The 13,259-nt window shown below is 43.8% G+C and overlaps 1 protein-coding gene across 1 annotated transcript; it reads left to right on the top strand.

Moving 5' to 3' along the window:
* Window positions 1–5,210: 5,210 nt before the first annotated feature.
* On the top strand, window positions 5,211–11,114 carry LOC145860423 (uncharacterized). Its single transcript, XM_082961414.1, is given in 4 exon segments — window positions 5,211–5,262; window positions 5,425–6,525; window positions 6,765–8,141; window positions 8,144–11,114. Coding segments are annotated over 4 exon segments (5,484 nt in total). The 3' UTR covers window positions 11,098–11,114.
* Window positions 11,115–13,259: the final 2,145 nt, after the last annotated feature.

Raw genomic sequence — 13,259 nt, 5'->3', positions numbered from 1 at the left:
CACTTCATTAACACTTGACATAAGATCTTCTCTAAGCGTTACAAGGATATGGCTCTGAATATATACAGCAACACCTCCCCCATAAGCATTCCAGTCTCTATAGATGTTATATCCTTGTATTGCTACTGCTGTATCATCAAATTAATTTTCTAAGTGAGTCTCAGAAATGGCTAATATATTAATGTTATCTGATATTAGCAAGTTATTGATTTCATTATCCTTATTTCTAAGGTTACATACAGTATATTAATATGGACTATATTCAGCCCTTTCCTGAGTAGCTTATCAGAGATAGACATAATATGGAAAAAAGTAAACAAAACAAGAGAAAAAAGACACATTCAGCAGTCCACTCATCAATTGGTGTGTGTGTGTGTGTGCTACAGGGTTGAAGCTATGAACCCATAAGCTTGGCTCTCTCATGGACAATGAGCCTGTCATAGTGGATGTAAGCAATGTCCCCACACTCTCTGACAGCTTTCATGGCTGGGACAAGTTATTTCCTCTTCTGGCGCACAGCTTCAGGATAGTCCTTGTTGAGGAAGATATATGTTCCTCTCCACTGGCGGCTTGGGCCTGTCACCTAGGCCGGTGGTTGCGTTCCAGTCCTGTGGGCACGCTCCACCTCTATCTTCCTGTGGTCCATCTTCAATTTCTCAGTGATCATTTCCCTCACTTTGTCCTAATACTCAGTCTAGGTCTCATGTGGAGATTCTGCAATTCCGTCCACATCCATGTTATTCCACCTTGATTGTCCCTCGAGATGTTATCATTCACACACAAAACTGATGTCCTCTCTCAATGACTTACAGATTGCTGTTATCTTTCCGTTCTCCTGTTTCAACTCATTGAGCTGACCCTGGGAGAACTGCAAGCTGTTCTTGAGGTCCTGGACCTCTCTGGTCAGGTCGTCCATTATTTTATTAGTTGAATCCACCAGTTTTTGGACAAAACATTTGAAGATAATTTCTTGTTGTAACAACTGCTTGTATAACTCTTTTTGTTATTTCAAAAGATCCTTCACCTGTGATAGAGAGACACCAATGTCCTCAATGGCTCTCCCGCCAGCTTTGGTCTTTGTCACGCCGGTTACACTGTTACTCCTTGCAGTTCCAGACAGGGCAGATCACAGGGAAGATTGAAAACAAACAGCAGAGATCCAGCCACAATGGCTAATTGCGTCACAGGCTGTGTACAAGCCATCAAGAAACCACACTAGCTTGATAGGCAGCTAGCTAGCAGCTAGGCTAGCTGCTACACCAAATAGCTCCCCAGACCCGGCCTTGGTCGGCAGGATCACTGGACAGAGAGTAGCAGTCCCAGCAACTGATGCCAACTGTGTTGTGGGATCCAAACTAGCTACTAAGAAACTTTCTAATACACTTTGAAAACAACAAACTTTCCAAAACAACAAACCAAGCTCTCCCTCGTTCCGTGTTCAACAGGAAGTGATGAAGTTCTGCTGATGTTTACTGGAAGCGTTAGCTGACTGTTTAATCTAGAGTTGGTTGCTTTATCTTATCTCAATATCAAATTATTTCTGAGTAATGATTAGGTACCTTAATGTAATAGTTTTCCATTAAAACGGAAAGAAACAAAAGCAAAAAACTATTTATATGGCAAGACTTTTGCTAGGATTGTCTTTGAGTGAGGAAGGGAAGGGCACCACAGCAGTGCATTAACAAGTTTGGATCAATCCACCAGAGCGGAGGGGCCTAATGAGAGAGATATATAACCTGAAACTAGCTGTTATTGGCAGACAGGTTTGGAATTCTGTTGTTGGTCTGTCAACATATACCATCTGGCGATGTCACCTGGCAAGCCAAAACTCCACCCATACAAAACCTGCTGATTAGAGGGTACTGTGTAGATTGAATTTTCAACCAGCAAATTTCAGAAAATAACATGGATCACATTGTTTCACACTTTTACAGTGTTAGTTTCATCAGCTGTTGTACAATATCATAAAAAGACACAGGAAAAGGAGAAAGAGGAAAAATCTGCATGTGAAAGACGCGGCTCTGATGTACAGTGCCTTCGGAAAGTATTCAGACAGCTTGACGTTTTCCTTTTTACATACAGCCTTATTCTAAAATGTATTAAATAGTCCCCCCCCATCAATCTACACACAATGCCCAATAATGACAAAGCAAAAACTGTTTTTTAGAAAATGTTGCTAATTTATTAAAAATAAAAAACAGAAATATCACATTTACATAAGTATTCAGACCCTTTACTCAGTACTTTGTTGAAGCACCTTAGGCAGCAATTACAGCCTTGAGTCTTCTTTGGTATGACGCTACAAGTTTGGCACACCTGTATTTCCCATTCTTCTCTGCAGATCCTCTCAAGCTCTGTCAGGTTGGATGGGGAGCGTTGCTGCACAGCTATTTTCAGGTCTCTCCAGAGATGTTCGATCGGGTTCAAGTCCGGGATCCGGGATCCGGGAGGGCCCTTCAAGGACATTCAGAGACGTACCACTCCTGCATGGTCTTGGCTGTGTGCTTAGGGTCATTGTCCTGTTGGAAGGTGAACCTTCGCAACAGTCTGAGGTCCTGAGCGCTCTGGAGCAGGTTTTCATCAAGGATCTCTCTGTACTTTGCTCCGTTCATCTTTACCTCGACCCTGACTAGTCTCCCAGTCCCTGATGCTGAAAAACACCACCACAGTATGATGCTACCACCACCATGCTTCACTGTAGGGATGGCGCCAGGTTTTCTCCAAACGTGACGCTTGGCATTCAGGCCAAAGAGTTCAATCTTGGTTTCATCAGACCAGAGAATCTTGTTTCTCATGGTCTGAGAGTCTTTAGTTATCTTTTGGCAAACTCCAAGCGGGCTGTCATATGCCAATTACTGAGGAGTGGCTTCCATCTGGCCACTCTACCATAAAGGCCTGACTGGTGAAGTGCTGCAGAGATGGTTGTTCTTCTGGAAGGTTCTCCCATCTCCACAGGGGAACTCTAGAGCTCTGTCAGAGTGACTATCAGGTTGTTTGTCACCTCTCTGACCAAGTCCCTTCTCCCCCGATTGCCCAGTTTGGCCGGGTGGCCAGCTCTAGGAAGAGTCTTGGTGGCTCCAAACTTATTCCATTTAAGAATGATGGAGGCCACTGTGTTCTTGGGGACCTACAATGCTGCAGAAATGTGTTGGTATCCTTCCCCAGATCTGTGCCTCGACACAATCCTGTCTCGGAGCTCTATGGACAATTCCTTCGACCTCATGGCTTGGTTTTTGCTCTGACATGCACTGTCAACTGTGGGACCTTATATAGACATGTGTGTGCCTTTCCAAATCATGTCCAATCAATTGAATTTACCACAGGTGAACTCCAATCAAGTTGTAGAAACATCTGAAGGATGATCAATGGGAAGAGGATGTACCTGAGCTCAATTTCGAGTCTCATAGCAAAGGGTCTGTAAATAAGGTATTTCTATTTTTTATGATGAATACATTTGCAAAAAAATTCTATAAACCTGTTTTTCGCTTTGTCATTATAGGCTATTGTGTGTAGATTGCTGATGATTTTTTATTCATTTAATCCATTTTAGAATAAGGCAGTAACCTAACAAAATGTGGAAAGAATCTAAAGGTCTGAATACTTTCCGAAGGCACTGTACATGGAGATATCTTTGGTTAAATTCTATGACATTCAATGGCTGAGCAACGACCCTCTAAAGTCAAGGACTCAAATCTAACACAATGTGTGACTGTCGCCGTCAACTGAGCTACAGTATTTGATTGGTGTGACAATCTACTCGTGTCTAGGAGTCTTACACATGAGATGTTGTAGCACAGCAGCTGGGAATGATTTACATTTGAAAACTTTCTGTAAATTGATGATGGATCTTATACTGTAATGAGCAATTTTATATATTTGGTAAAATTGTTTCCCAAATGTATTTACCCTATATATATTATGATGAAATAGCCTACCCAAAAGATGTCATGAGTCATGTTATACTATGCAGAATTACAGGGAATTAGACTTCAAAACGTTTTTGTGATGTATTTTACATCTCTCAATAAATGATCATTAAAATAGGCCCAAATGCAGGCTCCGGTCAGCATTTTTTTGCCTCCAATATGTACCAACTCACATTTCCAATTGTTCACTCTGACATAGCCCACCAAGCTAGAACTGGCTCTGGAGACAATAAATAGACACTTCATTTGCGTAGGCTGTAGGGGCAGATTTAGGCTATGCCATTTTGTCTTCAGGAGATTTGATCTGTTTAATGTATTTGGTATTTCACAATAGTTGATGTAAGTCAGTGGAACAATTTTAGTGTGATTGTGTAAGCAATAATTATTCCCCATACATTTATTATTTCACTTCTTCCCAATATAAATTTTTGTAGGCACAAAATGCACATTTTCAAACACCCAGCATTTGGGAAACATTGATCGGGGCGATGAACCCTCCTGGAGAGCTACCCAGGATTCTCTTCCAGACCTATTTTAAAGGGATAGTTTATACTAATTATATATGTGTAGTAGAGTGATGTTGTTCCCCTAGATTATGCACTAAGTTGCGCACAAGGACAGTTCAAGTAGGCCAGGTCAAGAGGGGATGTTAATAAGTTAATAACAATAATAATAATTCAATGTGTTTTCTTTATTTAATTACAGCAGCATAGTTAATGTTATTTTTCAGTGTATAAACATTTTTTGATATCTATATTGTAAATACACCTAATTGTAAAAGTTTGTATATTTTGGTTTGGTCCATCGCGGGTTATCCGTACTTACGTACCCTTTTATCGTTCTCTTTTGCCGGACCTTCAGCTAGCAAGGTGCCCGAGAGCTGTGACTGCACCGAGGGCTAACATATTGTGTGTTGTCTCTTCGTGTGCAGGTCGAATAAAAATGATTCTACCAACAGAATTCCAGTTGTGGCAGTGTCCTAAATAAAAATACACAACGCAGAACGAACCACGCTACAAACTGGTGCCGTGACCTGCCGACTGGTCAGCTCAAGCCGACCCCCGGGAGCTGTGCATGTGGCTGAGGCGCACGACCTGCGCATGCGCATTTGTTGATGGTTTGTTGTAAGCTAATATATACTGTGAACAGTGAATGTGAGTGTAGCATACTCATTAGATACAGGTATTCGTGCTTATTTGTATGTTTTTGATGAATTTGTTTATTGCATTTTTTTTTGTATTTGAATGCAGTAAATTACATTGTATTTTAGTGCTCTGTTGAGCCATGGAAGACTCTCAAGTCCACAAATTTAGTTATGCTGGGGATTTTAGTGTGGGTAGAGGGAGGGGTGTCCTTGCATTTACACCACTTGTACAGTCAGCTCCTGGGAGTAGAGCGTTTGCTAGTCCTGAGTTTGCAAGCGCTGGGAGGGGTAGGCTGTTTGTTCCACCTGACCAGGGTATCCCACCTCTGTCTTTTGATGTACTGTCATCCACAGTCCTCAGTGATAATGGGACGCCTCCGAGTCAGCTTAGTGACATTATTAAGCAGATTGGTTCAGAGATAGGTGAGTCTATCAGAGCGAGTTTACTGCAGTCTGGGGTTTCAAGTCTTGCTTCTGCCTGTCCCCCTCACCAACCCCAGCAGTTTCCCCTGCCTGAGCAGTGTGGGTCAACCTTTATTGATGCGTCCAAGCTGAATCTGGTTGTGAAGTCCGATGTTAGTCCTCCACCTTTCTTTAGGGGTGATGGCTCAGATAAGTACTCTGTCCTGGAGTGGGAGGAGTTAATGGGAGTCTACTTAGAGAAGAGGGGTTACACTGGGTCTGAGAATGTTGGGGAGGTGATGTCTAGGCTCATGGGGAGGGCACGGGATGTGACCAAAGTCTGGATGCGTAACAACCCTGTTGTCACAGATGTTAAGGCGGTGTTCAGTGTTCTCAAGCAACACTTTGGGGATACTGTCTGCTCAGGTATGCCATTAGCTGATTTCTATTCAATCAAACCATATGCTAATGAGGGTCCAATAGATTTCTGGATTAGGCTTAACAAAGCTGCAGAGGCAGCCAAACAGTACCTTGTGAGTGAGGGCAGGACCCTACCCAATGAGTGCTCAGAGTTGGCAGTCATGTTTGTACGCAACTGTCCTGATAAAGAGTTGGCCCAAGTGTTCAAGAGCAAACCCCTTCGTGACTGGACAGCCAGTGAGGTACAGAATCAGTTGGATGAACTGTTAAGGGAACGTAAAGCATGTAGAACACAACTTTCACAGCAGGTGGCTGCCGTCTTTGACTCCCCCCAGGAGGGAGTGGGTCCTGTGAACAGACCTAAGGTGTCATCCTTTTCTCAATGTGGCCGTGAACCAGACCAGGCACCATCTATATCTGAGGGTGAGACATTAGAGAAGGTTTTGACTTTGTTAGAGAAGGCTCTGGTCAGCAATACTCAGTCTGTGAACAGAGGGCCCCGTAAACAGTTCCACAAACGTCAGCGTGAGTGCGCCGTCTGTGGAAGCACTAATCACTGGACCAAAGCTCACTGTCAGATGCACCAGCTGTGCTTCAAGTGCTTCTCTCCGGGCCACATGAGCTTTGACTGTAGTGAGGCTGGGCAGCGACAGAGCCCTGGATGTGGACAGACTGGCAGGTCTCAGGAAAACTAGAATGCCTCCATTCTGAGGAGGGCAATGTGGGGCAGTCTTGTTTTTCCTCCACTGATGATGATATCGAATCTGTTTATTCTTACTTTTGTGAGTCAGTACCCAAGAACAACACAGTCATTTTTCAGAACACAATGAGAATTACTCAGAATGACAGTTTGTTTTACACCTCTGTGCTAGTACAGGATAAAGTTGAGCTGAAGGGGATGTTAGATAGTGGGTCCATGGCTACTACTCTGCGCGCAGATATTGTACCTCGGTTGAGGGAGGCAGGAGTGGTAGAGGGGAACTTTCTAGCTCCTTCAGATATCATCCTGGTGGGTTGTGGTGGGAAGCAAACTAGCCCAGTGGGCATGTGTGATTTAAAAATTCAGCTTTATGGCTTCAGCTATGTAGTCCCAGTGCTTATTGTAGATGGGCAGGTTGATGAACTCATTGTGGGCACTAATGTGTTGAAGTCTTTGATTAGACAGTTCAAATCAAATGACAGCTACTGGCGGGTGGTGGGTACACCAGGTTCCTCTAGCCAGTGCGATGACAGCCACTTCCTGCGTCTCCTGTCAAATCTGGAGAGATGGAGAGGAGACTCCATCCCAGATAAAGTAGGCACCATTAAGTTGAAGAGAGCAGTAACGCTCCAACCCATGAGTGAGCATCTGGTGTGGGGCCGCCTACCCCCAAAGACAAAACTCTCTGTGGGCAGTACTGTTGTTGTCGAGCCCAGCACGTCTCGGTGTGTGAATCGACACATACTAGTGGGGAGAGTAGTTACGCCTCTGTGGGGGGATGGATGGCTACTTGTGAAGATAGTGAATCCAACAACATCACCAGTTACACTGAGACGAAATGCTAAAGTGGCGGATGTGTATCCTTGCATTGCATTAGAGGATTTTGATGATGTCAAGCAGCAAGCAGCTTACCAGAACGTGGCTAAAGTTCAATGTGACAGCTCACACGGCAGTCTGACAGCTAAGAGTTCAGTTGGTGGCAGTGTAGTTCATGGCAACAGTACACTGAGCAATCTTGGACTTCAAGGCCTGTCTGTTGAGGAGTGTCCAGTTTCACAGTTCTGGAAGGATAAACTTGTCAATTTAATTGGGAAGTATGACACAGTGTTCTCTAGACATAGCCTAGATTGTGGTGAGGCAAAGGGGTTCTGCCATCGCATACGGCTGACTGATGACCGCCCATTTCGATTACCTTATCGTAGGCTTTCTCCAGCTCATTACCAAAAACTCAGGGAAACACTGGATGATATGGAGGAAAAGGAAATCGTCAGAAAATCCAGCAGTGAGTATGCCTCACCCTTGGTGCTGGTATGGAAAAAGAATGGGGACTTGCGCCTATGTACTGACTTTAGGTGGTTAAATGCACGCACTGTAAAGGACGCTCATCCCCTGCCTCATCAGGCTGATGTACTGGCCGCGCTGGGAGGTAATGCCTTCTTCAGCACAATGGACTTGACGTCAGGGTATTATAACATGCCACTGCATGAAGAGGATAAGAAATACACTGCCTTTTCCTCTCCTTTAGGTCTGTACGAGTACAATCGGTTGCCTCAGGGCTATGCAACAGCCCGGCTACGTTTATGAGAATGATGCTGACCATCTTTGGTGACCAAAACTTTCTAAGTCTCCTTTGTTATTTGGATGATCTGATGGTTTTTGCTAAGACTGAGGAAGAGAGTCTGCAGAGACTTGAGATGGTTTTTCAGCGGTTGCAGGAGCACAATCTTAAACTGTCTCCGTCTGAGTGCAAGTTTTTGAGGAGGTCTGTTAAGTTTTTGGGTCACATCATTTCTCAGGAGGGTGTAGCCACTGACCCTGCTAAAGTTCAAACTATTTTGAACGTGACTGAGAGCGAGATGATGGAAGCTGATGGTGTCACTCCGTCTCCTAGCAAAATCCGTTATTTTCTTGGTATGGTGGTATACTATCAACACTACATTGAGAATTGTTCCATGGTTGCTAGGCCGTTGTTTCAGCTAACTACAGGTCAGAAGAAGCCTAGGAGAGGCAAGGGTAGGAGGAGGCCTGGTCCCTCTCGCAGGCTCACTGCTGCAGACTGGACTGCCGAATGTCAACTCGCTTTTGAAGCTTTGAAATCAGCACTAGTTGACCAGGCACTGCTTGCTCATCCAGATTTTTCTCAGCCATTTTTACTTTCTGTGGATGCATCTACTAGTGGTTTGGGAGCGGTACTATCCCAAGTGCAAGATGGAACGGCAATGGCCAGGCCAATAGCTTTTGCTAGTAAATCTCTTAATCATGCACAATCCAAGTATCCTGCTCACCGGCTGGAATTTCTAGCCATGAAATGGGCCATTCATGATAAATTCAGCCATTGGCTGCGAGGGCATAAGTTTACTGTGTGGACCGACAACAATCCACTCAAATATATTCTTACAAAGCCGAGACTTGATGCATGCGAGCAGAGATGGGTCGCAAAGCTGGCACCCTTTGACTTTGATATCCAGTACATACCAGGTCCCAAGAATGTCGTTGCTGATGCCTTGAGCAGAGAGCCATTTGTTCGCTCCACAGTTTTGCACCTTGAGAAGTTGATGTCCATGGGTCAGAGCCCTTTACCTGTCTTTACACACGAGGAGCTGTATGATAACCAGTCACTGGATCCTGTCATCAGCAGAGTCATGTTCTTTGTAGATAGAGGCCGGCGCCCATCTAGGAGAGAGCGAGTCCTTGAAGCTAATGAAACAGTTTATACTCTAAGACAGTGGGGAAAACTCACCACGCGGTTAGGGATTCTGTACCGTGTCTCAAAACACCCAGTGAGTAAGAAGAAAATATTCCAGTATGTTGTACCTGTGTCTTTGAGAGGCCTTGTGTTGAAGGGAGTTCATGATGATGCTGGTCATCAGGGTCAGCAGCGCACATTGTGGCTTACGAGACAGCGGTTTTACTGGGACTCTATGGAAAAGGATGTCAAGGAATACGTGGCCCACTGTAAGAGATGCGTGTTGAGTAAAGCACCTGAGCCTGAAGCAAGAGCTCCACTTGTCTCCATTGTGACAACGGCACCTTTGGAACTTGTGTGTATTGATTTCTGGACTGCAGAAGATTCAAACAACAAGTCTATTGATGTGTTAGTAGTGACTGATCACTTTACTAAGCTGGCATGTGCGTATCCGTGTCCAAACCAGTCTGCTAAGACTGTGGCTCGTGTTCTCTGGAATAATTTCTTCTGCGTTTATGGGTTCGCTGATTGTATCCATTCTGACAGGGGTGCTAACTTTGAAAGTTCACTTATTGCAGAATTACTTCAGTTATCTGGTGTTGGAAAGTCCCACACCACACCTTATCATCCCATGGGGAACGGTCAAGCAGAACGTCTAAATCGCACGCTGGGTGGGATGATTAGAGCTCTGCCAGCTAGGTCCAAGGCTAAATGGCCTCAGATGTTGAACACATTGACATTCTCCTATAACTGCACTGTTCACGAGACTACTGGGTTTCCGCCCTTCTTCTTGATGTTTGGACGCACCCCTAGGCTGCCAGTAGATGTTATGTTTGAAAGTGTGCTGTTGGATGGGGACACGGTCGATGTGGATAAGTATGTCCAGACTTTGGGTGAGGATCTGAGAGAAGCCATGACATTGGCTCAGCAGCATGCAAGTAAGCAACAAAAGAGACAAGCCGAGGTCTACAACAGACGGTCGAAGGGTCATTCGGTAGAGAAGGGAGACAGAGTTCTACTTGCTAACAAGGGAGAGAGGGGCAAGAAGAAACTGGCTGATCGCTGGGACAGTGCGGTGTACATAGTTGTTGCGAAGAACAGCTCATTGAACACATATCGTATACAGCACCCTACCACTGGACGCATCAAGACGGTGCATAGGAACCTGATTATGCCAGTCAACTTTCTGCCTTTGCCTTCTTGGGAGGAACCTGAGAGTCACGGATATCTATCGAGTGGTGACGTGTTCTCTGAGATGTCTGCAGCGTCCAGCAAAATGGATGGGAGTGACGCAAGGACTGTCCACTGGGTAGCAAGCCTTCCTGAGTCTTCTGGGAGGATATTCCAAGAGGATGGTGTAGTCCCAGTTGATGGAAGTGAAGTGGAACGGCCATATGACGTCCCCTTGAGTGAGGTGTGCTCAGTAGAAGTGGACCAGAGAGAGATCCCCAAAGCCTACAAGAGTTCTGATGGCGAAACTCCATTCAGTGGGGATGGTGCTGTAACAGATGTTGTTAACTTGGTTGAAGATGCTTTGTCAGTGTGGTCTGTGGCAATCTACCAGGATTCTGATCAGTCGTCTGACACTACTAGTGTTGAGTCTGTAACTGAAAGTGTGCTGGCTCCGGATAGGCCGAGTTGTAGTATTCTCCAACCTGAGGTTAGACCTCTGAGCACGGTTAGTGCTGTCCGTGACATTCCTGCTAGGTTTTTGGGTGAGGGTGTTCGGACTAGACTAGGTAGATTTATTAAGCCAGTGAATAGGTTAATCCAAACTATGTCTACACAGGAAATGAAACCGTTCTTGGTTTCTCAGTGACGGTAGGATATTGCCTACCTTTTCATTTTTTTGGGTGTATATGGTAATCTAACTGGGTCTTAGAGTGATTTGTGGGTTGGTCTAATATTTTTGACAATTCATGTAACTTTGTGTGTAGTTCATCAGCATAAAATGTATTTGGCATTTTTTGTATACGGTTGAATACGGGATTAGATACCTCTTATTTTTCCTAATCCTACGCGGGATAGCTTTCCAGCTGATCGACCATTTGTGGGTCTAGACTTAAGGGACTACATTGGGTTACTCCGTCGCTCTGTGGGTGTGATTTTTTTTTTTCTTTGCTTTGTTACCTTCGAGGTAATGTGTTTTGTTTTGTGCCTATAATCTAGTGTAAAACAGTGGGGGTGAATGTAGTAGAGTGATGTTGTTCCCCTAGATTATGCAGTAAATTGCGCACAAGGACAGTTCAAGTAGGCCAGGTCAAGAGGGGATGTTAATAAGTTAATAACAATAATAATAATTCAATGTGTTTTCTTTATTTAATTACAGCAGGATAGTTAATGTTATTTTTCAGTGTACAAACATTTTGTGATATCTATATTGTAAATACACCTAATTGTAAAAGTTTGTATATTTTGGTTTGGTCCATCGCGGGTTATCCGTACTTACGTACCCTTTTATCGTTCTCTTTTGCCGGACCTTCAGCTAGCAAGGTGCCCGAGAGCTGTGACTGCACCGAGGGCTAACATATTGTGTGTTGTCTCTTCGTGTGCAGGTCGAATAAAAATGATTCTACCAACAGAATTCCAGTTGTGGCAGTGTCCTAAATAAAAATACACAACGCAGAACGAACCACGCTACATATGTATATGTGTGTTTCGCATAGAGATAGATAGAGGACTCATCTTTGTATTTGTGCCACTATGGCATCTCTGACAGCAGGGGCAGCGCCTTTGAGGCTATCTCCATTTGAAAGTAATTTTCTTATTTTGTGTTTGAAAAAACCATATAAGCTAATATTGGTGATTTACGGCCACCTTCAGTGCTGGAGTCCTGAACCAAATTTTATCATTCATATTTTGTGGCCACCAGATGGCGGTAATATAGCTTAAAGCCCTTTAGAAACCATAGGCAACCCAATTTGAAGACAATGCTCTGATAATTGGCTGATCAATAGGAATCCCCACCCAGTTGAGTAAGTTAAAATGGTGGAATCCCTTTGTGGCAATGTCCATGCTAAAACGGGTTTATAAACTGGGTGATGCGAGCCCTGAATGCTGACTGGCTGACAGCTGTGGTATATCAGACCATATACCATGACAAAACATGTATTTTACTGCTCTAATTACGTTGGTAACCAGTTTATAATAGCAATAAGGCACCTCTGGGGTTTGTGGTATGTGGCCAATATACCACGGCAAAGGCCTGTGTCCAGGCGCGTTGCTTCGTGCCTGAGAACAGCTCTTAGCCGTGGTATATTGGCCATATACCACACCCCCTCAGGCCTTGTTGCTTAAATATCCATCTAGTCCTCTATTTAATTTTTATGGTGTTTCCTTACCTTGAAAGCAGTCTACGGACAGGGAGAAACTGCAATCCATGCTTTGGTTATACCCACTGTTCTAAATGTTAATATGAGCATGCCTGTGGACCCCCCTAATCCTTCTTCAGCGAACATAGTATTCCCCATTGTTAACTTTGATCAATTCGTCCCATCTAAAGTAGTCCCTTTGGGGAGGGTGGGCTTCCATTAAACAGAACCACAACACTCTGTAGTAAGGTTAGATACTGCACTGTAATTGACAGAACACACAAAGCATGTGGGAGGATATGGATATATCTATTTATTAATTTGTTCGCTTATTTAAATCTCCAGAAATATAAACTTCACCCTTATTCACATAAAATCAACTGTTGTTGAATAATTAAGTAAATATCAATAAAATCATTGTAATAGTAATAATAATTACAAGAATCATCATAATAATTACAATAATCATTACTATCATGGGACTATTAACAATCATATCTTCATAAAATGTTGATAAATATGTTTTTCATTGATCTACAGCACGTGTCAAACTCATTCCACGGAGCGTCGAGTGTCTGCAGGGTTTTCGCTCCTCCCTTGTACTTGATTAATGAATTAAGGTCAATGATTAGTAAGGAACTCCCCTCACCTGGTTACCTAGGTCTTAATT

The sequence above is a fragment of the Salmo salar genome, chromosome 14 (assembly GCF_965601325.2).
Source record: "Salmo salar chromosome 14, fSalSal1, whole genome shotgun sequence".
Taxonomy (NCBI): Eukaryota; Metazoa; Chordata; class Actinopteri; order Salmoniformes; family Salmonidae; genus Salmo; species Salmo salar.
This window is presented reverse-complemented; position numbering and strand designations above follow the sequence as displayed.